Genomic DNA, 27,759 nt, shown 5'->3' on the forward strand with positions numbered 1-27,759 from the left:
TTCAACTCGACTGACCTAATCTTCTATGACAAAGTGACCCACTTAGATGTTGTCTATCTAGAATTTAGTAAAGCCTTTGACTTAATTTCCCAGAGCATTCTCCTGGAGAACCTGGCTGCTGATGGTTTGGACAGGGACACTGTTGCTGGGTTAAAACTGGCTGGATGGCCAGGCCCAGAGGATGGTGATGAATAGTGCTACATTCAGCTGGTGGCTGGTCACTGGTGGTGTTTCGCAGGACTCAGTACTGGGGCCAGTCCTCTTTATCAATGATCTGGATGAGGGCACTGAGTGCACCCTCAGTCAGTTTGCTGGTGACACCAGGCTGGGTGGCAGTGTTGACCAGCTGGAGGGCAGGAAGGCTGTGCAGAGGGATTTGGACAGGCTGGACTGATGGTCCAAGGCCAGTTGTGTGAGGTTCAGTGAGGCCTAGTGTCAAGTTCTGTCCTTCAGTCACAACAGCCCCATGCAGGGCTACAGGCTGGATGCAGAGTGGAAAAGGACCTGGGGCTGCTGGTTGATGCCCAGGTGCCCAGGAAGGGCAGTGGCATCCTGGCCTGTGTCAGCAATAGTGTGGCCAGCAGGAGCAGGGCAGGGATTGTCCCCCCTCACCTCCAGTGCTGGGTCCAGCTCTGGGCCCCTCACTGTGAGAGAGACACTGAGGGGCTGGAGTGAGTCCAGGGAAGGGCAGGGGAGCTGGGGCAGGGTCTGGAGCACGAGGGCTGTGAGGAGCAGCTGAGGGAGCTGGGGGTGTTTAGCCTGGAGAGGAGGAGGCTCAGGGGAGACCTCATTGCTGTCTACACCTGCCTGAGATTGTAAAAAGGTGGTGTTTGGTCTCTTCTGCCATGTAACAAGTGACAGGGCAAGAGGAAATGCTCTGAAGTTGTGCCAGAGTAGGTTTATACAGGATATTAGAAAAAAAGTCTTTATAGAACGGATGTTCAAGCATCAGAACACATTGCCCAGGGAAGTGGCTGAGTCACCATCCCTGGAGGTATTTAAAAGACATGTAGCTGTGGCATTTAGGGACATGGTTTAGTGCTGGACTTGGCAGTGCTGGGTTAGTAGTTGGACTTTATGATGTTAAATGTCTTTTCCAACCTAAACAATTCTACGATTTTCTACGGTTTTACACCTCTCTCATATTTTTTCTCATCACCTGTTTCCCCTGTCCCTTTAAAATATTCCTAATAAACACTTCCCTGCTCTTGATCTGATTCTTTTCTTTGAAATCTTTCCCATCTTGCTGAAGATACCTCGGATAATCCTCACACGCCCGTCCACTTCTGATGAAGATGCCGACCAGCTGCCCCCAGACCCGGAGGACTTTGAGCCCGAGGAGCCTGACAGCACAGAAGGCCATGCCTATTCAGACTGTCTGAGCAGTGCTTTCTATCCTCCCTAATAGAGTACTTTTCTGGCAGGAGCTCATGGGTGGTTTCCTTTCCCATTGTTTGATGACATTTAATGTAGTACTTGAACCGCTATGCCTTATTTATAGTGAAAACCATGACATGGAGGATGGATTTGTGAGGAGACCCTGCTTGTATTTCTTTGCCTTGAACTTCCTTCAGCAAGAAGTTGTGAACCTGGAATGAAGTGCACTGGGTCAAGTTCTGTGAATGTCACCACGTGTTTCAGTAGCCACTTGTAAAGGTACCCTGCAGCACCTAAATGTAATGAGAAAAATGCCAGTGATTTTTATTCAGAAGGTACTTTACTCATTTGGAAACACACTGAAAGCAATTGTATAGTTGGGTGGGATTTTTAAAATCTTGTGTCCATGATTTGTGTAAACGACTCATCCTTCTATCTCCTCCCAGGTTCCTTTGATTTGTCCCTTTTAATGTCATTTTCTATGAGAATTTAAAAAAAAAATCTGTCTTTAAATAGTCCTTTTTTTTACCCACTGAGAAATGTTATCTGTGTTGGAATTCTGTATCTCATTCTATTGTAATAAAGAACAGTTTCTCCAGTGATATCAGTAATGTGAATGTATATCAAATTTGAACAGGACCTGTTAAGTTGTATTTTATTAGATCCAAATGCAGGAGGCACCTTATGCAACCATGTACATGAGAGTGAAGTGAGAAGCAATTTCTTATGCATGAGGAACTGTCTGAAACTTCTTTTTTCCCCCCCACTTGCATATAAGCAGAACACTTAATTTGCCTTACTGCAGTATGCCTGTGTTCATGTATATATGTGTGTGTGAGAGGTAAGCACTTAAGAGCAAATTGTCCTGTACAACACTTTTCAACCCTTTAATTCTCTTCGCTGCTATTCAGTGCATTGGTTTCTAATGCATTTTAAGCTGTTTAAGAGGAACTGTTTGGGATTGTTCTTTTTTTGGGGGTTCCATGGTGCTGCCTTAACTCAGAGGTAGGGTCTGGCCCTGCTAGACTTGATTGCCATGACTTTCTTTTCATGTACATTAAGTGTGCATTTATGGTTTTTATGATGTTTTTACAGTTTGTTTTCATGTAAATGTAATATAACACAACCTTACCTGGTAAACGCTCCTATTTTATTCACATTCTTGAGAAAGATTTCTCAGGTGACCATTCATAACGTCAATGAATGCTGGTAGCTGGCTTTTACAGAATTAGAAAGTTCCCAGGAGGGTATGGCTGTCACAAAGAGAACAATATCTCCTACTAACAAAAGGGATATTTTATTTTGAAGAGATGGATTTGTGCTAGCAGTATGATATCAAGTCAATGGCATCCAGTTAGGTTTTTTATTATCTTGTACATCTGCATTTTAATTGATGATAGCAATAGGAATATAAAGCTAACTTCATTCATTTGCAAAATGAACATTATCTTAGAATCTCCTATGACTGTAATATTAAAGACTGTATGATGTGCATAAGCATAGGCTTAAATGATATTCATAAATGAAATTTTATTTAAAATATTTGTTTCCCATCTCTTTTCTTCCTCCAAAATATACAGGGTTCTTCCAATATGACTTAATGTTTTATCAATGCACGTTGTAAAAATATCAAACTCAGAACCCACAAATGCTTTGGCCCTCTAGCTAGTAATGCACCATTTACTACTACGTTATTGTGTCTCTCATAACTGCAAAAAACCCCACAAACCCTCAGCTGTTATAAATCAGCCTTAGATTGCAGAACAAGTTGTAGTTGAAAGCTAGTAAAAATAAGATTTCTGTTGAGAACTTGCTATTGTCTTCCTTTTTACTTCCCATGCACGTGTTTGTTTTAGATTTTCCATTAGATCTTGGAAATCAAAACAGTTGTTAGACAAAAAGACAAGTTTTTAACCAAATGCTGTCGCCATTCAAGTAAGTTTTAAACACTGAGATTTTTATCTGTCCTTCTTCACTGATTTTCAAGGCAAATTTCATACTGCAGTGTTGAAAATTTTGCTGTGAGTATAAACTTACAGTGTTAACACTCTCTATGGACATGCAGCTCTACAAAATATATCAATCAAAGCCTATGCTTATTCAAGCTTTCATTAAAAAAAAAACAAAAATAAAAAAACAGTGGCAGTTAATTATGTTTTGCTTTTGATCTGCCAAAGAGGGGCAGAGGTAAAGGTCAGAAGCTGGTGTCCTTATCAGCACTAAGTAAAGTCTCTTGAGGTTTGGCTGTTTGATAAGAATGGGCAGAGACAGAAGGTGGAGAGGCTCAATGGGAGTTGGTCTTTAATGGCAGCTCATATCCTGTGTCCTCATTTCCTGCTGGCCTGGGAGGTGAATAGAAAAAGTTACTGCCTGGCTATGGACTACTTGGTTTCTGTGGGGAATGGGCTTCTCCTCATTCTCAGCTGCCACATCATTCAAAAGATAGCTATGAAGGTATATAATGATTTAGTAGTGTATTTCATTAGCTCGTTATTGTTGCATCCATTGTTGTGGAGGAAGGCATGGCAAACAGTACCAATCAATATGGGAGGGAAGATTTTTCTTTGTGCACCTAATCTATTGATGTGTATTTTACAGCCCAGGATAATTTGGTTTGCTGGGATTTAGCAGTAATATTCAGGGATATCATGTATATAGCTGAAATGGATATCTGACAGGAGAGAAGTCTGTTGTCCCATTCCTGTCTGTACTCCTGGAGGACAGTAGATGTAGGAGCTGCCAGCACAAGGATAGTCCACTTTAAAACAATTGACTTAAAAGACCTGCAAAGAGAAGAATGCTTGTACAGCTTCCCTGGATTGCCATGTCAGGAAAGGACCTGAGCTCTTGGAATCAATTTACTGTAACGTTGAAATAATTTTCCTTGTTTTCATCCTCAAACATAAGCAAACGTCTCTCTTTGGAGAATATTTGTCAAGGAGCCCTCTGCTCCATGTCCATGACATGTAGGGCTCTGCTTCCTCACACACAAGGCAGGGACTTGTGGTGCCTGTGCTGTTTTCCTTTTCCACACCTGCTGTCTCCTGCTCTGTGAGTGTTTGCAAAGCCAGCAGGGCGGACCAGGGAGTGACAGCAGCAGCTGTCGGGTGCTGTGGCAGGAATGTCGACCCATCTCTCCTAAGGATCAGCTTCCCACCCTTGGCTCCTGGCTGCCTGGAAGGTAAGCCTGCTTCATGTGCTCTGTAGCTCTGTCATGCTCTTGGTTTCTGCAGGGATCCTGCCATGGAATACCAGCTCAAAATGCTGTTGGGGTTCTGTGATTCCAGGCATGTGCATGTGACCTGGGGTAGCACAGGGAATGCTTGCTGGCAGGGCAGGATGGGGCTGAGAGAAGGGAGAGCACCAGAAATAACCTGGGAAGATCAGCTTCTGCTGGACTGGCACTTAGGGAGGCACTCTGCTGAGTTTGGTGCTTGTTGTTCCTTTCAACTTTTTGACTGAAATGTAGGACAGAAATGCTCTCCACATTAGAGCTTTAAAAATCACTGTGAGAGTAATTTCTATATTAGTCTCAGGGTTTTTAACTGGTAAATGTGACTTGGTTTTCAACTGAGTATGGTCTCATTGACCACATCAGTATTAGTATAATCAGAATTAATACTTCTGTTGAATTTTTATGATGTGTCTGATGCTGAGTAAATAAAAGCTACAGGCTTAGGACAGCATAAGTGCAGATGTGTGACATGTGGTGCAGCCACTGGCTGGCAGCCCTGGGCTGCTGCTGAACCAGGCTGAAAATGAAAATGTGCAAATTTAAAGAATTGCAGGAGCCACAAGAGTGAAAACACAGCTCAGTGTGACACACAAACTTCATGATTGCATCACAAGCATTCACTTGCTTCCTTCTCCAGGAACAGCAGATCAAATAAGCACAGAAAGCACATCTGTTTAAGTGCCTTATTTACACAATACTGTTATTTGGGATATTCAGCACTTGCATCTTACAAGAAAGCCCACAGCCCTCTCCTCCATCAGCTTCTTCTCTTGGCCTCTTGTTTCTCTTCTCCTGCTCTGAGAAGAGAAACAGGTGTCAAGAGATGAATAACTGTAATAAAAAGAAGCAATTGGAAATAGCACAGTAATTTAGGCAATGTCTAGAACGTGCTTTTTACTTTGCACCTGTTTGCCCTGTTTCCCCTTGTGAAATAAAACAAGAAATACACAGTTACTAACAGTGTCTCAGGAAGTTCTTGCAGTAGAATAACTATTATTTCTCTGTAGGAATAAGAAATGTACTATCATGATTGTATAAAACCATAGTCTTTCCTCAGGTTTGGTGAGAAAGTGCCATGCTGAGCAAGATGTGGTAGATAATAAGGTGATGTCAGCTTTTCTATGCTATCTCCAGGGTCCTTATATAATAGCATTTGGGCTACAGAAGAGCTCTGCATCCACTGTTTCCTGGACTCCTTGATTTTAGTGTGAGGGCATGAAGTTTGGTGTCATATTCCCTTGCATTCATAGCCTTTTTTTCATGTTCCCATCTCCAATGCAGTTTGCTCCAAGTGCCTTGCAGTTGCACGGGCAGCAGCATGATGCATCCAGAATATGAATTTCCATTCATGAAAAGTGGAGATTCTCAAGTGAATGCTTTGGATGCTGTTACAAGAATGTTAATGGGAAACCTACTTGTGAAATGACATACTCTCACCACTATCTTATGTTAAAATTATTGAGTACAGTTCACGCCATAATCAATTCCTTGTGTCTTTCTGTAGCGATTGTTTTCGATATCAAAGGGTGAGCTGACACATGAAAACAGTATTGGACCATGCAAGTAAAGCCTATAAACATATTTGAATATTAAGTTCTTGGGTAGTTAGGATGAGTGCTAAGTTACATGCTACATAAACAGCAGATAAAAGTCTGCCATTGCTTGCCTGTATACCTCTCGAGTCCTGCATTGCTGGTTTCTTCACCACTGAGAGCCTGCTGTCTTACCAGCATGGATATCTGTTCCCCAGCCCAAGGAGGAAGTGACTCCCCTGGGAGCTGCTGTTTGGAAGCCTGCTGACAACCAAGGTGTCCCAGCTACCAGAGGGACAGGGCTCGGAGGGCACGCAGCTGAATGTGCCCACCTGAGCTGGTCCTGCCCTTCTCTGTCAATTAAAACCATTGCAAATGGACTTCATCGCAAATGAAGATTCAGGGGGCTGGAGGGGCTTCAGGTTCTTCACCTGCACTGCAGGAATGGTCAGTAATGTAAGCAGCAGCACAGTGCAAGCTGCTGTTTGGAGCCCACTAAAGAACTCCTTTGAGGTCTTTAAGTGGTGCAAAGCCATTATGAAGTCCCTTGTCACAGGGATAAGTCTCAGCCTCACAAAAAGATTATGGAGATATGAACTTCTTATTACTGTTTGCGTTCCCACTGAAGAGTGGAGAACTGCAGCTCTCCTCTGGGTATTATGTCACTTACTCTTGCTCCTTTTGTTCCAGCATTTCCAGGAGACACAGTGGGGTGTATTTTTACTTCATGACATCAAGCTCATATTTTTTCCCTCTGCTGCAGCAGCCCTTTCAGATTTGACTGGTTCTTTGCATTTGCCTTGCCATATTTACTCTTCTGATGGCTGTCTTATACTTCTGAAAACACAGGTAAAATAAAGGCTAAAGAAAACAATTGTCACTGAAGTAACTTTTTGTTCTGAAGAATGTTTCAGAACAGGAGCAGTCTAAGGTTTTAGCAGCTTTTCATGTATAAGGTATAAAGACTGCTGGGAGATGACTGGCTACCTTTTCTTCCTGTTCAAGGCTCTAAAGATCACGTGAGTATTGCGTCTCTAAAGAAACATGCAGAAAGGAGTGTGCCTAGTTAGGGCTCTTGAAAAATTATAGATGAAAAATGGTTCAATATTTATTTATTAATTTATCCTATCTGCTTATTTATCTATTTTATGAGAGTCTTCTTTTACCAATGTGTTGACAGGAAGAGGTGGAAAGGATGTGTGTTTACTGGGGATTTAGTGAGATGTTTAAACACCCAGCTTTAGAGCATGTCTAACGAACCACAGATTACCAGAGAGCACATTCTTCTTTAAGAGCAGGAAACATTTTCTGTGTTACTCTGTGTCTCCATGCTTCCCCTTCCCTTGCAGGTACATGCAGAACCAGGCTTGTGTGTGAATCACACCTTAGACAACACGGGCCCAGCTGATGTGGCAACAGAGGGGTGTGTTGTAAACCTTGGCATCCTCAGCAGAGCTGCTGAGAGGTTCCTCCAGCCCTGCAGTTTCTAATATTGGCCTCCTGACTTTGTCACTGTGAACCAGAGCCAGGTTATTCTTCAACAGTCAAGTCACAAACTGCGCAGCCACCCTCGTGTGGCTGTCGGCTCCACGCTACTTGCTCACTGGTCATTTCTTCACAATGCCTGATGGAAGTTTAGCATTTCAAAAGTGCAAGATGTCACTCTGATATTAGGACAGGAGAGTACTCTGTGCTTGAGGGAATGTGGGGATAGCTCAGTCCCAAACACTCAACAGGGAAAGATCAATAGTATGGTGAAAGGCTGTTTTACAATGCTTTTCTGTATGCTTTTGTCTTGGCATAGCACATGTGAATTATATTCATTATTTTGCTTGCTTAATAATCTCTGTGAACTCAGTGCTACTGAGACATATAGCTATTAATTTTCATGGACTTTTTTGGTATGAGCTTTTGGGATAGAGAGGAAAAAGGAGAGAGTGAATGGGGCTGGTAACTAAAATCCATCCTGAACAATCTGCTGTGATACCAGCCCAATGTTTATTGTTATCAGAGGCAGCTGTCTGCCCTCTCTCCACACTTCTATTTGTGGATTTTTGATGGCTATAAATGGAAACACACGCTGACCAGAAATCACCACGGTGCTCCTGATACTTTTCTGTCCTGACTCCAAAAGTGCAGGGATATCTAACATGTAGTCAGGTTGAATCACTTCTGCTCAGGCTATTAGGTGGTTTTATTCCTCTGGGAAATGGAGTTAGGAACACATGAAACCAAAGCCTCAGGAAGAGAAGCTTTAGAGGAAAAGCAAATGGTAAGATATGTTGAGAAATGTTGATATTTTAAATTTTTAAAAATCTGTTTATTAGCAGGAAAAGAAATAATCCCTAGTACTATATAGGAGTATTTCCTGGCTTTCTTTAACCACTGACCTTGAAGATTAAAACTTCATTCATGTATATTAAATTAATTATGACCGTGCATTTCTGTGGATATTATGGAAATTTGTGAATTCATTTTGTGTGCATGCCAAAACTGAAATCTGGTTAAACTTTGTTATCATAACCCAAACTGATAGCTAATGTCAGTGGTTTTCTTGTATTTTTCTTAAGGGACTATATCTTTGCACATTATGTTCCATAACTTTAGATCAGTAAATGGCAGAAGAAATTTCTTGTGTCTGGACTGAATCTGAAACTTACTGAAAAAAGGTGTGACCAAAACAAATTATTAAGAGAAAGTGAAAACAGTCAAAACACAGCTTATTCCTAATTAGCTGAGGCTTGCAATGCAATTTGTAATTTGCCCTGCATTAATGAGTTTTTTCCTTGATATCACAAAAAGGGCAGTTTATTCTTGGCTTTGCAAAGCTTTGAAGAAAAGTGGTCATCACTCTTGCTAAGAAACAAATTAGCACTGAATTTTTTAGCACTTAAATGGTGGTATTGCATTGATTTGGTTTCTTAGTGGGCCAACTTTTACTCCTGTTTAATCACAATGTTGGCCTCTACCAGCCTCAGTTAAATTAGTTTTGGCAACCTTGTGTGTTAGTTAACAGTTTTCAATACCACTTCACCAAGGGAAGTGCATTAGGAAATAAGGAAATAAGGCAGGAAATAAGGAAAGCACTAAAACTGAAAGTAATGACCTGGTCTTATAGTACCTTTTCTTTAAAAAAACACTATTTATCTAAAGAGTAACATCTGAAAGAGCATTGCTAAAGCTTCATTGCTTAAGTTCTAATGGGAATATTATTTATTGTTTTAATTGTTCATTTTGTCATTAATCCATGAATTAATTCTTTAGACAGTGGCCGAATTTTCAATTTGTGGCTGATATATTAAATATAAGGAAAACATCAGAATTAAAAACAAGTATAAAATCCACTTGATCTTTAAGGAAGGTTTTGAAGGAAACCTTTGACATTTTGTTCTAGCTCATGCAAAGAGAAAATATATAGCAATTTAATCAGCCTGTATGGTTATCTAATTGCAGACCATATTCTCATGCACAAAGAATTGAGCGGCCAACCTTAAGTAAGGCTTTTCCAGAATGCAGAGTGCTTCATTTGGAACACTAATGATCTGCTGTTGACCTTCTTTGTGTGCATCATTTACTAATTTTAAGAAGAGCAAACTGGAGCAAGCAGGGCCCCCGCTGATGGGAGCTGTGCTCACGCCCATGTCAGGTCACACTCTGTTCAGTAATTTCCAGACTCAATCCTCCCAACACGTTGAGCTGAGAGTGTCCCTGAGCAGTGGCAGGTCACGCTCCTGTGGGTGCTCAGTGAGGGGATAGAGCTGCCTTGGCTCAGGGGGTTTCACAGCACGCTGTTGACACTGGAGGAATGCTTCTGCTCTGTCCTCCCAGCCCCTTCTTCCCTGTCCCCTTCCAGCTGAGCCCCAGCCTCCTCTACTTCCCACCTCAAACTGCCTCTGCCTGTTCAGTCTCAATGCCTTTCTTTCTGTTTGCTAGATTGATTTCCTTTTGCCCCCACATTTTTTCCCTAGTTTTGCATCTCCTGGATTTTTATTGATTCTGCTCTTTACTCTTAGTTACATGCTGGTCAGGTCAACTGACTGCATGGGAGCAGTGTCAATCTGTGGTACAGATACTATTTGTACATCCTTTGGTGGATGTCTGTTCACATATTTAACTTCAGTAGAGCAAATGCATACACTGTTCCATGCTCTGCTTCCAACTCCTGTGCTGCCTTTTTGCACTTCACCTCTGTTGCAAACTCTCTCTTTTGCCACACTGGTGTCCTGATAAGTCTGCTTGTATTCCTGAATCATGAACAGCCTTGCATGTGTGAGAGGTTGTTTTCAAGGACATGATAGCTTTCCCAAATTCCCTGTGTTTCCAAGCTGCCTTCTACAGTATCCTGCTTACCATCTGTCTCCTGGATAGGCTGAAGTCAGTTTTCCTAAAGCCCAGGGTGTGTGTTTTGGTACTTGTCTTCCTCAGTTCCCCACAAGGTCTTGGCCTCACTATTTCACAGTCACTACAGCCCAGCCTGCCACTGAGTGTACACATCCACAGCCATTTCTTCCTGGTTTGTGAATAACAGATCCAGCTGGGTGTGACACTGCTTGGCCCATCCTGTGCCCACATCAAGTAGCAGTCCTTGATGCCCTGTAGAAATTGTCTGCATTGCTTGTGAGGTGCCATAGTGCCATTTTGTTCTCTGTAGGTGTCACAAAAGCTTAAGTCTCATGTGAAAAAACCCAAACAAACCGGCTATGCAGTCCAGATACCTTCTTGTTTAAAGATACTTTGTTGTTTAAAGAAATTGTTGTGAGGAGCGCTCTCCACTTCCTCACCCCTTCCATGCTGTCTGGAGCCCAGTCCCACTGTGATGCCACCCTCACTGACCTCTCCTCTGGTCCTGACCCACAAGCACTCACCCAGCCCTGTTGTTCAAGCTGTACAAATGTTCTCCACATTTTAGCTGCTGCTTCACACAGAGATTGTCTTCTTTTCCCTGTCTTTCTGAAGAGCCTGTGTCCCTTGCAGCACTATAGCCGTGTGAGCTATCCCACCACATCTCTTATTTCTGTAATGTGGTAGTTCTATGACCTGTATATATTTGTGTGTGTAAGACCAATCTTGGGTTTGTATGCCTTGTTACAAATATTTTCTAGCTATTTTCAAAAGAACAAAGTCTATGTCATCTTGAAAATACTCTGATTGTAGCATGTCAATCAGAGACCAGTTCATGCTCAGAGTCTAACACAGAAGACAGCCTCACAGACAGTTTTATGAAGTGGTATTGTACCTTTACATTCACTGCTCACTGTGCATGAGATAAATACTATAAAATTCTCTACCCTTCAGGCTATTTCACATAATATTTGTGAAATTTATTGTTAAAGAATTCTTATCCTTTCTTCCTGGAGGAAGACTCAGCAGCCAGGATGAGAGAGTCTGAGAGTCTTTGTGTGGAGCTGACTGTGAGAATGGAAGATAATGGAGGGCCCATTTTGTGAAGGGAAAATAGAATGACTCACTATAAAATAGATTGGACTAAGTAGATGGACATATGTGCCCTTTTCAGAGCTTTGATAGCTCAGAAGGACCCAATAATTCCAAAGTTTCCCTACTGAAACAATGGCTCACCTCAAAATACTCTGTTTTCATTCTGAAGTCCTCATCCTTTAATGCATATTGCCTTATTTGAATATATTTTAATTATATTTAACACTTGTCTCTTTCCTATTTGATCTCTTCTCTCCCCATGAAAAACAGCACTATTGCATTTAAAATGTTTACATTGGTATATTTAACGGGGAACATTTAGTCTTTGTACTTTAGTTTGCATTTTAAGGGTTTTTCTTTACTTTCTTCTTACATGGAGTAGCAACAAAGAACAGTTCTATGGAGAAAATAGATCAACCAAATGGATATGTGAATCAGAAAGGATGCCATGCACTCCTTAAAAGGTTAGGTTTTGAATGATAGAGTTGCAGGACTTCATTCAGAGAATTAGCTTTGCTTTTCACAAACAGTATGTGCATACAGCTTTACGGAGCAGGGCCCTTTGGATCAAACCCGTGCAAGTGAAGCAATGGTTCATCTTCGTACTCTGGTAGCAACATCAGAGTCGTGTCAATATCAGGCCTTCTCCATGGCAGGAGTGGGAAGTAGAGATTCCTTGAAGAAGGCAGCCTGTTTCCTGAAAGGTGCTGCCTCAGGGAGCCCAGGCAGAATGAGGATAGTGACTAATGAGGTGATGGCAGGTCCTGCTTGCAGGTTTTGTTGTTGATTTAATGACTGTAAACCAGGTGAGAAGCGAGTATGAGATGGGAAGGGTTGTTTGAAAAGCAGCAGATAAGGGAGCTGGGTGGAGGCTGATGGGATTGGCAGGGCAGGAAGCGCTGGGTACAGCAGTGCCTCCCTGGAAAGAAACCCTTCTGCCAGGTCACCCTCAGTGCCATGAGGGCTGGGGTCAGGGATGGCAGCACTCCTGGGGTCAGGGATGGCAGCACTCCTCCTGGGCTGCTGGGGTCAGGGATGGCAGCACTCCTGGGGTCAGGGATGGCAGCACTCCTGGGGTCAGAGATGGCAGCACTCCTGGGGTCAGAGATGGCAGCACTGCTCCCAGGGTCAGGGATGGCAGCACTCCTGGGGTCAGGGATGGCAGCACTGCTCCTGGGCTGCTGGAGTCACTTATTTTCCAGGAGCAGGCCCCATGGGCAGTCTCTGCCGCGCTCCCTGGGTGCGCAGCAGGCCGGTGTGCTGTGGCCAGAGGCGTGCTAAGGCTCCGTGGGACGCCACAAGGAGGGAGGAGGAGCTGAGGGAAGAGTGAGTGTTTGTCCCACCTGGGCAATGGGATCTTCTTTGGCACAGCAGAAATCTCCATGGCTGAGGAGCAAAGGGTAGTTTGATAATTCGGTGCTGAAGTTGGAGTATCATGCTCATTTCATGGCATAAAATTAAATAAACACAAAAGTATAGGGTCAGAGAAGGCTTTATATGAAAACATATTTAAATTATTCCTGTTTCTCTAAGAGGAAGGTTTTAGTTCTTGCTGTGGAGGGTGTGTGTGACCCCCTCTGGGAGATTTTGTCATGCAGCTGAATTCAGGTGGGTGAGTTGACACACTTAAGATGTTTTGTGCTACTTTGTCCTGAATTACAGCAGCTCTGGCAAAAAGGGTTGCTTCAGAACAGCAACTTTCAAATAACCCAGAGCTTTGTAGATCAGGACTGAGGCTTTGCAGTTGCTACAGCAGTAAGATCCTAACATGGTGGCAATTGCATCTTGCTGTACAGGTGTAGGAAAGTGAGCAAGGCAGAGCTCCAGCCAGAGCAGCATTTCCTCCTGCATACCTAGAGCTGCATTCCTGCCTGTGTTACTTCAGCAAGCGATCACCCAGAAGGAGGAGGAGGAGGGAATTAATTGGAGCCTGCACGTAGCAGCATATTTTTAGCACTGTTGATGTGACATTAAACAGGACAAAAGAAAGTGGGAAGCGACGAATCTTGGTCTGCCCTTCTTTCAAATCCTGTCACAGAACAGAAATGCCATGAGGCAAGAGCTGCCTTTTCTTTAGGCTGATGCCAGTCTTACAGAGGCACTGCTGGGAGCATTTGAGGCAGGCTTTGGTTGTATCAGTGGGAAAAGAGATATCTGGGAAGGGTGTCATCAGTGCATTTTTGGTTGGAGGTTATGTGAAACAATACCATACAATATCACACGGGGGTTCAGAAGAGTAGTGCAACAGATTCCTGTAGGGTCTTGAATGTTGTGGTAAAAGAGGCTTTTCATGAACAAGTAGCAATTGCCTATTTTAATGTTTTGGGGTGAGGAAAGATAAGAACCCCTGTAACAGTTGCATCAATTGCTGCCACAAAGTCACGCAGGACAATTCAAGTGATTGAATTTTGGATGAGGCAGCAAGAAAATGCCTCATAGCAAATGCCTCAGAGTGTTAATATGGAGAGACAGCCTGTGTTGAGTAATTAAAGCAGTTCTGGGAAACAGTTCTAGACATGAAACTCTCTAGAAATCAGTTAAATAGAAATCTTTTTCTGTGGCATTTTTTGAGACTTCCCTGAGTGATACTCAGGTATAACCTGAGTGTTATAATAAGTGAGAGACCATTTCCAGAAATAAGTTTGGCTATGGAGACTGTTATTTAGAAAAAAACAATTTTTTACAAAGATTGTCCTTGGGAACATCTGAGTTATGGGTGATACTTGTGAAGATGTTCACTGTTGCTGCTCACACTGAAATTCAGAATGAATTCTAGGAAAAGCTCCTTCATTTGAGGTATAGTGCAGCACTGGAACAACCAGGGAATTTTTGGACTATCCACTCTGGAAAGTTTTCAGGACTTAACCATATGAAATCATGGCCTTGCTTTGGCAGTAGTCTGAAGTTGAATCCATATGCTGGAGTGGATAATTTTTGGAGGTCTCTTCCAAACAATTATTTAATTTTGAACTATACTACAGCATTTATCATGAAACATGCTTATAGCTTTTCCCATCTGCAAATCTTCTCACACGTTTAGTATGGATACACAATGAGACTGGGCTTGTCATTAAGGCATCCTCATTCCAACATTTTAAGCCTAATGTTTTCAATTCACTCTTTGAATTCTGAAAGCACTCAATAATAGAGTGGCAGCATTAAATCTTTTGCTTTTGTATGACTTCCTGAAAATAGAGATTTTTGTGGTTTAACCCCAGACAGCAATTAAGTACCACACAGTTGCACCCTCCTGCCCCTTTCCCACCCCACATTGTAGAGGAGAATAAAAAAACTGTAGAACTTGTGGGCTGAGATAAAACCAGTTTTTATCTATTTAATAAGTTTTATCTGCTTAACAAGTTTAGTAATTGAAACAAAATGAAACAATAATTGTAATTATAATGACAATAATGAAACAGAGAAATAGAGAGGAATAAAAGCTAACAAAGCTTTTATACACAATACAATTGCTCATCAGCTGCTGACCAATGCCCAGCCTGTATCTGACCAGCAATCAGTTTCACCTGATCAGCTCCTCCCAGTTCATATACTGGGCATGGTGTTCCATGACATGGCTCATAGCTTTGCCTGGTTCAGGTCAGCTCTCATGTACCTGCTCCCTGGCAAGCAAGGGAAAGTGAGAAGTCCTTGATTTAGAGTAAACCCTAGTTAGGAAACACTGAAGCATCAGTGTGTTACTAAGACCTGTATCCCAGCTGAAACCAGCACAAACCACTTGATAATGTACAGAATAAAAAGAGAGGAGTGGTTAATGAAAGGGATAAAGAAGGCAGATGTTAATGAAGCTGGGCTTGGAGGACAACATGCATGTGGTGTCCCACATTCCTCCCTAAGGGGAGGGGGCACCCAGGATTCATAGGTGCCTGTGGTCAAAAAGGAACGACAAAAGTCAGAGGGTCTACAAAAATTTGCAAAGTTTTATTAGTAAATTATACACATGGCAGGGCAAACTGGAGCGTTAGTCCCTTATGATATAAACACAGTGCTGTGGATTTTGAGTAAGGAGTAGGGTGAAAGAGGAAGGAGAGAATAAAGAGAGGGAGAAAGAAGAAAGAAATATCGCCAGTCCTGGCTCCAGCATCAATCCTGCTGATGGGTGCCCAGGGTCCTGGGTCACATGTGCGCCTAGGTTTTGTGGGGCTATGTTTTTATTGGTACTTTTTGCCTGTTCTGGAGCTGTCTCCCTTTCTGTGCAAATTAGTTGCCATATGCAGTTCATTCTTGTAGATCCTTCTGGAAACAGGTTGGAGGGCATTGGGAGTCCTTGGTGGTCTTGGTCCCCCTCTCCTGGGTTGGCCTTTTGTTGGCAGCCCATTCCTGCTTCTAGACCTCATTCCAGTACTTGTGCTGTGCTGTGTTTGCTTATCTCCCGAAACCAGACCAAGGACATTTATCCCACAAAAGTGCTGCCCTACCTCAGTCTGGGCTGCTTCTCCAGTCCCATTAAGTGAGGCATCAAGCCTCCCTTTAAGTGATGGTTGCTTATTTTCATATCTCCTTGAGAAGAAGATTCCAGTGGACGAGGAGAAGCTGGAGGGTAGCCTATATTTCACTTGTTAAGCATGTGGTCTGCTGCACTGAGGTTAGCAAAGGCAGGCTGAAGAAACACAAACTGTGTGGAATGAGTTTGCTCCAGACGGATGATGAGGCACTGGTGAGTACCTGCCACTTCCTGACAGGATGGAAAATGCAGCCATGCCTGCTGCTCCTTAGTTTCTAGGGCCACCCAAAACCTTTCCTTCCTGTTGCTGCTCCTTCAGAGGGAAGCCCTACCCTAACCCCTAAGTTCTCTGTGCCAAGGGAGCAGAGCTTCAGCTCTTGACTGAACATGAAGGTCCTGCAGGAAACCTCTGTGCATTTAATACTTCATTTTTGAGAGTTAGCTGTTACCTTTTTTGAAAGAACTGATGGTGACCTGTAGTACATATTGCAAAATAATTTCTGATGGAAATTTTGCTATATTAGTACCTTCCTGGTAACAAAGATCCATTCTTGAGGAAAAAGGATAAAAGCAAATTTGCTGAATGTCAGTGAAAAATCAATTTAGCTCAACCACTTTTAATTTGTTCAGGGTTCTCAAAAGTAGAAAGTAACTGGTTGAAGCTTTTCCTGTCTTGAATTGTACACAAATGAATGTATTCATACCCCAGAACTGACAGAAAACCCCAAAGCAATTTCACATTTTTTTCTATGAGACAAAAAGCGAATCATTGCCATTCTCTCTTTGCTGTTTCATATTTCTTGTTCTTGAAGAACATTTGGAAACCAAACATAGGAAAATTATAGTGTTTTATAAATGTTATGTTTTCAAATGATGTGAAATGAACCAATGGATTTGCTTTAAACATTTAAAACTGAAGATTCAGGGAAGAGCCATCAAAAGTTGTTCCCCTGTTGAATAGATTTTAAATTGTTTTTATAGAAACTCCATGCATCTCATAAAATGTTACTGACAGTACATTTATCACCATTTTACTCCTTGGAAATACACCTGTTGGTGATGATAAAAAGAATGTTTGAAAAACATCATTAGATTTTTCAGCCTTAGGCAAGAATTAAATGGTTTAATATACTTTTTTAGTAAATACACTTTGAAACAAATCCAGATCAAACCTGAAACATCAACTTTGTTAAGTGATAATCAAACAAAGAGTAATTCTTAGCAAAGCTCCTCTCAGTTCTTTAAGTCTGAAACAACAAAAGCAAAATGCAAAGTATCTGTATTTGAAATTCCAGCAGAGGAAAGGGCATGATTTGTCTTTCTCTCTACTTTTCTGTAATAGATAATTTTCACTAATGTGACAGAACAAATCTCAGTTAAAAATACATCAGCTTTCCTTACAGCTTAAATCTCATTAACAATCTTTTAGGTGAATTGACACTGATATTTACATATTTTTAAAAATCCAAAGAAAGTGTCAGGTTTTTTTTTTTTTTTTATTTGGGAGAGAAGTAGCTAAATCTAACAAGAAAGATTTCCTTTTTTTCATTTCATTTTATTCTTCATAACAATATATTCTAGTTTACAATGTCTTTTTCTGAGAAATAAAGTGTATGTGCTGAAGGATTATAATGATAAATGATTCATGTAATGATTTTCAGCTCCTTCCGAGTTTCTAAGTCTTAAAAGAAGAAGTCAGGGCTATGCACCTCCAACCTTGCCAATGACTTGTGGTGACACAGTGCTGCATCCTGTGATGGATTGCCTGGGGTTTTCAGAGGCTCCAGAGCCCTTTAAAGTTTGGGAAAATTGATTATCAGAGCAAATTTAATTTTCACTTTGTTTTATTTGCTTTGTTTTATTCATAAGTGTTATGATAAAAGTGTCTATAACAGGATTACAGGCTATTTCTTTGTTCTCCAGTGGTGATTTTGCTTAGGAATCACCATGACCAGCTACATCAGGATACAATGGGATCTGAAAGAGAGTAGTTACCCACAGTGGTATTGTAATTAAAATGCTGTAAAATAAAACCTAGTATTTGATCCTTCTCTTTCCAATTGAATATTTTTTGCATGTTTTCAGAACGTGCTTCTTGAGATATGTAGAAAATCTAAGTCAAATGGTTAAGGTGTCTAAAGAAAGGGAAAGTTGTAATTTTCACCCTTCCACATAATGACAATCAAAGGGATGTGTCCAGAAAATGGTTCTGCATACTGAAAAGTGCTCTCAGAAATTATCCCCTGGCAGAAGTGTGTGTGGGGGGACAATTTAAACCAGTTTCTTAAAATCAGCTAAATTTGTAGATATTAGTCATTTGTCATTTTTAAGAAGTGCTAATGATCAGACTGCATGACTTCTAGAAGTACTGCCTCTATGAAGTGCTCAAGTACTGCAGATAGGAGTGTCATGTAAAAGTATGGAAATAATTTTCATGGTGCTCTGGGCAGTGTATGTCTTGGGAGGGGTGTGAGATTGAGATAAGCCTTTGCAGAAATAGGATATGCTTTGACACATGCTGATTTTCAGAATATCTTCTGGTGTAGCAATTTCTATGTGATTACATATTCCTCCAAATTCAAATTATTTGAAATAATAATTGACCCCAGTATTCTAAAGGAATCTCTTTGCTGTTCCTATGCTGGAGTTTCTGTTCTCTATTAAGAACAGAAGTACTTATATACTGTTATATTTACTGTATATTGTAGATTTCCAGTAAAATATTATTTGTCTGTGAAATGGTATATTAATTAGAATTTTCTAATTAATGTTCTTTTGTTCTGTTTTTATTACTATTTCTCATGCAAGATCTTACAGGTTTAGATGTTCCTTCGTTAATGCAGGAGATAGTTGCCTTTTTTTCAGATTTCTTAAACAAGAACAATTTGTTCCAAGAATAGAATTCTATTTGAAAGAATGGCTTTTGTGTAAAACATAAATAGTTACAGTAGTTATCTCACTGAGCTGTCTCAGGGTGGCAGTGATTTGGTTTCATAGTTGTTTGTCTTCCTTTGTGATTGTCTTATATTGTAGCTACCCTCTTTTTGATGTCTGTGAGAGGGTACAATTCTAAACGATATCCAGCAGCTTACATGTGGAGTCCAAGAATTTATCAAATTTTAATCACATGTAAATGATTTAGAGGGCTAGTCATGGACATAAAAACTATTATATATAAAAGAAATTTGTTTATATAAAAGCAGATAGCCACTTTCAATCAATGTGTGAGTGAGCAGATGATGATTTTCAAGTAAATCCGTTGTCACTTACTTGTGTATGTCTTGCAGATAGACTACATGTTATGTAAAGTGATGATCTGTAGCATGCATGAAACACTGCCCTGCAGTAGAACAGATGCCAAACAATGAAGAGCAGTGCTTTTGTATTTGCAGGTGTGGGACAGAATTTGCAGCATAAAGTGTGAAGGGAGTTGATAAGCTGTTTTGTAAAACCAGCTTTCACTTTTGAAGCAGAATGCAAAGGTATTTTTAGCATTATTGGATGTTTCTGAGTTCAGTGCACCAGCTTTTCCTCTCAAAAGAAGAGACCAGAACTTGTTCAGAGTGTGACTGTGCCTGCTCTGAGAGAATCAGGCCATTCTGGGAAGTACCCTGCCAAGTATTCTTTTTTTCATCTGGGAAGAGGAGGAAATTGTGAGAGGGATTTGAGTACTGCAGCTTAGTGAACATAAAAGGAATCAGATAATATTTGAATTCCAAATGATTGCTTTGGAAACCAGTGGAGAATCAAAATCATTGCATAAATATTAATAATATTTGCATCATCATTTGCATCAATATAGCAATCATTGCATTACTAACATTGTGATTTTCTGTGATGCATGTTGCAATTTCACCCATGAATCATCTACATCAGGGCCTTTTAGCTCAAGGTTAGGAGTTGCCAATGACTACTCATCTGCAGAACACTTATATACTAAATTCTTCATATGAGTTCTTTGCAAATGTCTTTCTAGTTAAGATGTTTGCTTTAAGCTGCTATTGAATATGTAGAAAAGGCATAAATTCAAGTGATCTTGAAGCAATCTTCAGAAGACTATGACCAACTTCTTTCTTCCCATCTGATGCATGAATAAACATCCCAAACTGTTATATTCTTGAATTCAACAAATGGTTCTCTAATTAAATATGTGTAATTAAAAATATGTAGATTTCATGAAAAGAAAGTTATTTCTATAATTTAAAATGTTTTTGTGCTAGAAAATGAGGCATGTTATAAAGCAGTTTTAATGAAGTTTTAAAACCATAATGATATAATTAGTTTAAAATGTTTTCTGTGCTGTTACTTTCATTTCAGAGGAATGAACATATCTGACAGAAAAATAATCAGAAAGTACATTTATGTCTATTAGCTCTGTGCTGAAATCAGTTATTTAGAATTCCACTGAAGTGACTGGCTAGGTATTATGTGGAATGGCAAGTACTCAAGCTGTTTGGGACCATTAACCAACAAAGAAATTGAAAGGCATTTTTAAACTTTTAAAATAGATGCAGATCAATGAATTATATCTCAGTGAAGTTTATTTGCACCAGCCAGTTACTTTTCAAATTTGTTTTATTATGTTATCACCTCCTAATTTCCCATTTTTGGCTGTTATTGTGGTGTGTCATCCCTGCCTGTCCTCCCCCAGCTGAGCAGCAGCATTCCCCTGTCAGAAATGCCTCTGGTGCTGGGTTTTGTAATGTGGATTTTCCTGAGCATTGCTGCTGCCTGTCAGGAGATGTGGTCTGGGGCACCTGAGTAACGAACCCCAGTGTGGATTTGGTGTGAGATGAGCACCCAGGTGGACGCTGAGCTGAGCCAAGGCAGTGACAGCTCTGGATAAGCAGCACTGGTAGCCTGGGTGCCTGAGGATGCTTTATCCCCATATTTAGGCACATGTGAGTTTACAGGTGTGGAAGAGGCATGAGCACTGAATGGAGGAGGAGTAGGGGCTGAAAAGTTGAACCTGAGAGAAGCATAAGTGCTATTTTGAGTTGCTAGATTTGTTTTGGTGGGGAGCTTCAGCACTTCATTGTTTCCTGAAGCAATGGGGCTTAAAAAAAGCACTTTACTCTTTGCTGCATATGCCAGTAAAATCAGTGCTGCAGGGAAAAGTACTGGTGAAGGAAGAAGTGGGGTGAATCTGGGGGGCTCTCTGCACTCACTGGTGCTGTGGCAAAATGTGGCATGCACCACAAACCTTTTTAGTACTGCACCCCATAGACATGGTTGTAATACACACCAATTCAACAAAGCTTGAGAAGAAAGCTGATAATAAGACAGGAGAGGCAGGGAGTCCCAAAAATTATTAAAAGAAGGTGGAAAAAAAGTAATAAAAGTAATTCTCCCTGAAATGGGAGAATCGAAAGAAAAGGGAAAAAAGGTAATTACTTTTAAAAAATGAAGTTAAAAAAGCCTACAAGATGGTGAGAGTGAAAATTAAATAGATATGTGTGAATGAAAGAGGTTCACGAAATGTGGGAATAGAGATGGAGAAAAAAAAATAGGGGATGCGTTGGGCTGAATTTTCAGCAAGCTTATCTTTTAATAATTGATGTGTGACTAGCTTTATTTTATTTGTCAATGTAATAATTCCATCATTTGTACCTACTATTAAGTTTCCTCACACTTTTGGTGAATAACTGTGTAGAATGCACAGATTACCTGGGACAACACCTGTAAATATCTTCTAAGTTATGGCTCAACAGCAGAAACTCCCTCTGCTGATGTGTTTATAGCAACCCTTTGAATTTGTAAAGGGATTCTCCCAACATCTGTTAATTCCCCACTAGATACTTAGAAGCCTCTTCCATGAAAAAGTTTAGTTGTATTTTTTCACATGTTACAAGATAAAGGATTTCAGTAAGGATACTAAACCCTTGTTGCATTTTTCTTGCTGGCTTCATCAGCACAGTTTTCCACATGGGTTGATGCTGATACTAGGGAAAAACCCTCTTTTCCTTCTGTACTAACATGTTTTGCCATTGATTTCCATACCTCAGCCCTGCTGAGCTGTAATGAAGACTTTCCTCCTTTCCCTCCAGCACTTCATATAAAGCACTCGACTGCACTTGTAACTCAGTCTTAACCAATTGTTTTTGTGCTGATCTATAGAAATAGATGTAGATAGGTATACAGAAGATTTTATATCCTGCAACTGCTGTATAACTAGAAGGCATATTTCTGCTCAGGAAGCTGGGAGTGATAGCTTGCATCATATCTTAAAGTGAGAATGCTTCAGCTCTTTTCTTGATTTATTTTGCTATTATTATTTCTATGGTTAATATCTCTCCAGCATTGCAGACAATCCTCCTTTGCTGCTACTCTTTCAGTGCCTTCTCACTCGACAGCACTAGGCAATGTGTCACATCTTTGGTTGACCTCTTGCTCTCCTGTATTTTCTGAAGTGTTTACAGGATTTGTGGCGCTCCTGCTCGCTGCACTCCAGGCATGTGAGGCAGCTCACAGGCTCTGCTCCAGCCTGGCAGCAGCTTTGGGCATGATAACAAGAATTGTCCTTTTACAGCTTTGCAGTGCTCTGCAGTCCCATGGTTGGTTCTTTATTTGAGTCTACAGATAACCTTGTATTTTTTCAGCATTAGGGAGCCTGAAGTAATATCAGATAACATAAATTAGATGGTGCGGTTGCCCTTGTTGTTTGTGGGCTCTTACAAGATTCTATTTGGGTTCCTTTATTTTCATTTTGGTTCTCTTCTGTCACTTGCAGGAGCAACAGACTGAGTGCTATTAATTTCTGACAAATTATTTATTTTTTTGGCATCTGGTTGGCACCTGTTTCTCTCTGATAAATACTTAGGGCTACGACTTTGTGTGGATCTGTGCACACATTTCATTAGCAGCACTCCTCCACTGATTTTGTTTGGATTGCTTCTGTGATTTACTATCCATAGGGAATGGAGTTTGCAGTTGAAAAATTTGATAACTCGATGAAAATTATTGTTGTAAGCACTGTGTGTCTGGCTGCTAATGCTGAGATGAATGTAAGCACTGACTGTGTGTCCCTTTAGGAAAAACTCTTGCACTGTTAATTGCCAGTGCTCAGCTTCATGTGGCTCCTTTTTTACAAATACCACCAGCTTTGATTATATACCATTTTGATTTGATTGAAAAAAACAGCAACAAGGCCCCAAACACTACAGATTTTTTTTAAAGCTTACCACCACGGAATGCAGGTTTATTCAGACAGCTGGCTTGCATCCTGATAGAGTCCCTGTTCTGCCTGTTATTATGGGCTCTCTGTACAGGCTTGGCTGCAATAAACATAGGTAAAATTTGAGGGGAACCCTTCAAACACACACAAACCTTTTTTTTTAAAGGGTTTTCTTGAAAACACTTGTATCTATTTCCTGGTCTTAGCAGCATTTAATAGTCCTAGGTGTGTGTGTGTATCTATTTCTACACAGTTCTAAAATAACTAATGTACATTGAGTGTACTGGAAAATAATAGTAATTATTTTTTCTCTGAACCAGAATGGGATGAAGGGAATGGTAGTTATTTAGTGCAAAAAACCAAAATTATTCCTGTGTTTATTTGGATTTTTCATTTTTTTTTTCTGTAGAGTGGATTTAAAAGTGCTCAGAAGAAATTGAATTAGCATAATATGACAGGCTTTCTTCCCTAACATAATTCTTTCAGTCATGAAGGAGATTTATTTAATATAAGGGATCTGTGTCTCCTTCAGCTTGGCATAAGAGTTCATATTTGTTAATGCATAGCAGCAGTTATTGCTGAAATACAGTAGTTAGACTGATGGCTAATTTAAAAGTAGAAGGAAAATGAGATGTTTGGATAGAAGGAAAAAGAATGTCATATGTAAAATACTTTTTATCATAAACATGTCAGAGCTTATTTTGTGTTGCAATGATAGATCACTACTGAGTTCCAAAATAATACTTGGAAATCCCCATGTGTCTGATTCTTCAGAAAACAGGGTTTAAGAAGAGAGTTTGGAGCCCCGGTTTGGTGTTTCACTGTCATAGAAAATAAGGGACAAGAGACAATGTAGTAAAAAGAAACATTGCAAAAAGCAACCTTGTCTCTTACTGTTTGTGTTCTCCCCAAAAAAGATGGAAGTAAAAATTCAATTAGCAGCATTAGTCACAGGCTAAGATTTGAGTTCCCCAGAAAAACACTCTGCAGTCAAGTTCTGCTGCTATTTTTAGCAATTTTTCAGCTTTGCTCGAAAGGATGGAAGATGAGACCACTGCTGGTGAGTCACATTGATGACAGAATGGATAATATCAAGTAGGTGTTTGGCTCCAACACCAACTCTCCTCACCAGTAAATATCTCTACTGAAATAATGTGTCAGGAATGGGGCATTGGACCAAGCACAAATGTTTTGAAGTAATATTGTGAAAGCAGATAAGGTGATGGCTTGCATTTTTTGTTTGTGCTTTGGGTGCTTCCTGGTGTAAAACTGAGGCTTAACCTGCATTTGGTCATCCTGGAAAAGAATGGTATGAGTGAGGTAGGACTATCATGGTCCGTGCTTGGCTCACTGCTGTAAGAACAGTGTTGGCAGTGTGAGGTCAGGAAACAGGAATGGATGACTGAATTGGAGATCCAGTACATCTAGCTCAGAGTCCTGTCCTCAGCTGTTACTTGAGGTTCATGTTTATCATAAAAAAGGCCTAGTGAAAAGGATAGATATTCCTGTGTCTTCCTGTTCCCCTGAGCTTAGTGTCAGTGAGTGGATCTGTACACTGTGGATGTATTTTCTTGGGTTTTGATCTGTTTTTCTTTTTGGCATCTGGAACTTCCTGATGCAGCAAGTTTCATAAAAATTATGTGTTATGTGAGCTGACACTCTTGTTTGTATGATAAATTCCTGTGGTGCTTCATGGCAATTTTGTTCTTATCCCAAGAATCCATGACACTGTAGTAGAAACTTAGCTTTATACAGACTTGTTTTTCTATACAATATTATAGTAGTCATAGTCTTGTTCTAAGTACCCACTAGCTCATATTTGCAGGGAACCTTGTGCATGAATGGTCCAACTAATGTTGCTTAGACAGGAATCATATCCCCTCTTTGAGATGTCTATAATGTACATCTGAGTGAGAAAATAATCTGATTTTTTTTTGGTATCACTTAAAAAAAAAAGAGACTGTGATTAATCTGACCCATATTAAACATTTACCTTTGAGTATAATGGACTGCATCTCAGAAGTGCCAATTCCTCTCTTTTGTATATAGAGACAACATGGCTTAGATGTAGATTTCTGTTCTGGACACCTCTGCATTTGGTCAGATGAATATTGCTTTTGGGGATGTCATTCACTGTGGAAGAAGAAATATACATTATCCTGGGGAAAAAACTGCTTTATGAATCATTCACCATATAATAAGCTGGTAAAATGCATTTTACTTGCTGTCCTACCTCAGACACTCTTTGAGCAAGTGGTAGCCAGACCCTTTGGCGCTAGCTAAGATGCTTTTGGAGTACAGAAGGAAATAGCAAAGGAGATTTTATACAATGAATACTCTTTAGCAGGGTTTTTTTCCTTAATGCCTGACAACATGGTGTGCCCACAATTTTTTTTTTTTGGTGAAATTGTTTGTAATCTCAAGATAGCCCATTCCTTGGATGATGTGCTTCATTTAGATTGTGAAGAGGGCTCCCAGCACAGCGTCTCTTCAAAGGTCACCCAGAACATTTTGATTAATGCTATCTTGTGTCTGTTTGGCAGCTAGCAAAAGGGAGAAAAAGAAAACAGACAAAAAAAGCAAGGCAAGGTGAAATAACCACTTTGCTCCTTTAACTAAAGCAAGGTGGCAGATAAATGTTATCTTCACAAGCACATGGTGTGCAGTGTGCTGAGGAGTAAGAGATGATCCCAGGGCCAAGAGAAGAGGAGAGCTGGTCTCTGCACCTGGGAGATAGTGAGCCTCAGCTTGCAGGTGCCTTGCTGGTGTGCCTTTAGTTGAGAGCTTGCCATCTTAAATCAGTTCCAAACATTTGATCTCCCTGATGGCTGAGGGATCTGTTGCTGCCACACTGAACACTGGCACAAACACGCTGCCTGCCGATTGATGTTGCCCTTCTGATGTCAAGTCTTTCCTGCTCTTGATGCCAAATCCATAGAGTTTGATTCCACTAGGTCACTGGAAACTGTATGTTGATTTTAACCATTTTCTAATAGGAAAATACCAGAGAAAAAATTTATTCAAAGACATAAACAGCCCTAGACCGAGCCGCCTAAGTAAGCTTCAAGGACCTCTAGCATTTGCCTTACCCTGGTTAAGCAGTTTCTATAACTAACAGCAAATGATATTTAGTTCCTAGTTGTGCTTTCTGGCATTCTAGCACTAAGCTTTCCTCAAAAAAAAAAAAAAAATGAAACCAAAAAAGAACTTCGGACCTATTTCTTAATATTTCTGACATTCCAGCATTCATTCCCAGTACAATTTCAGGTGCCAGCATGATATTTCAATGCAGATATTGCAAAGAAAGTATCAGAGTACTGTTTAAATTTTATTCAAGACCTATGCTATGAACTTTGCATGTGGCAGGCAGGCTCTAAGTGTTTGAGACCTACAAAAAATTTCAATATTTTAGTTGTCTTCAGAAATAATTGAAGAGGAGAGAGTAGGTAGACCTTAGGTTAAGTCCCTTTTCTCCTACTAATTTAGTGTCTGACCTTGCCTCAATTATGTGATTTTCATTCCCCTAAATCAGTAATTTAGAAATTCTTATTTTGGCTAACAAGGCTAATCAGTAGGCTGAGATTCATCTCTCCTGAATTTAGACAACTGCATTTACATCTGAAGAGGTTGTCCAGGTAAGGACTTCTGGGGCATTATTCTCTGATGTAGTTTAGATGCCTGTCTTCACTCTTAGTGTCTAATCTCTCTCCTTTGGTCATAATGGAGCCTTGAACAAACTCACATGTAGATTTGGTAAATACCTATGTTTCCTTAATTGTCTGTATAGGAAACGCCCCTAGTAAGTTTGCAGAAACTTTGGCTTTTCATATTATTGCAATGCTATTTTTTTCTGTTAAATTGAATTAATTTAATTCAATTTAATTGCTCAGAGTTATATTTGATGTGGAACAGAGGTATCAGCAGGCACAGCAAAACTTTAGATGTGAATTTCAAGATATACACAAGTGAAAATACAGGGAAAATGCAGACTGAAATCTGGGCACAGTCCCAAGAAACAGCCACTGGCATTCCTACTCCTGTGGAAAGTGTTAGGCTATATTAAGGACCACTGTTTTTGATTGATAGCAGAGGGGATTCCAGTCTGGAAAAATATTTTCAGCATGTTAAGTATGTCAGGCATTTATTATCTTACACACTCTTGTCTTTTCTTTATGTTTTCTGAAGCTATTTCTTCCCTCAACCTCTTTTGATATCCTACTACATCCTGTATGTTCTTTCTGGTACATTGGGCAGGGCTCTGCTCGTGTTTCTCTCTCGAACAATAAAGGATCAAATGGTCAGAAGAGCATTCAATTCAATACTGTTAATTATGTGAAATTAAGTACGGCAGTTTCCAAGTTGTAATAACCACAACTCCTTCCTCTTAGGGAATGTTGCCATTTAGACATCACCACTGCAGGGGGATTGATCCACAAGGCTTGTAGATTCCTTTATTGAATTGTCAAACAGAATAGTCCTGGAAGGTTACTCTCCTTGCTGTGTTTGTGAATTCAGGACAGTCTCTGATTTAGTAGTTACTAGT

At 40.4% G+C, this 27,759-nt stretch overlaps 1 protein-coding gene across 2 annotated transcripts in view; it reads left to right on the forward strand.

Annotated features, from left to right (window-relative positions):
- The first annotated feature begins 8,338 nt into the window (after positions 1-8,338).
- Positions 8,339-27,759, forward strand: part of MLIP (muscular LMNA interacting protein) — a 103,658-nt gene continuing 84,237 nt past the window's right edge. For both annotated transcript variants that reach the window (XM_058801920.1, XM_058801921.1), the window contains exon 1: positions 8,339-8,416. In XM_058801920.1, the coding sequence (XP_058657903.1) occupies positions 8,354-8,416 (63 nt within the window). In that variant the 5' untranslated portion in view covers positions 8,339-8,353. The remainder of the gene's footprint in view (positions 8,417-27,759) is intronic.

Source organism: Ammospiza caudacuta, chromosome 3 (genome assembly GCF_027887145.1).
Source record: "Ammospiza caudacuta isolate bAmmCau1 chromosome 3, bAmmCau1.pri, whole genome shotgun sequence".
NCBI lineage: Eukaryota > Metazoa > Chordata > Aves > Passeriformes > Passerellidae > Ammospiza > Ammospiza caudacuta.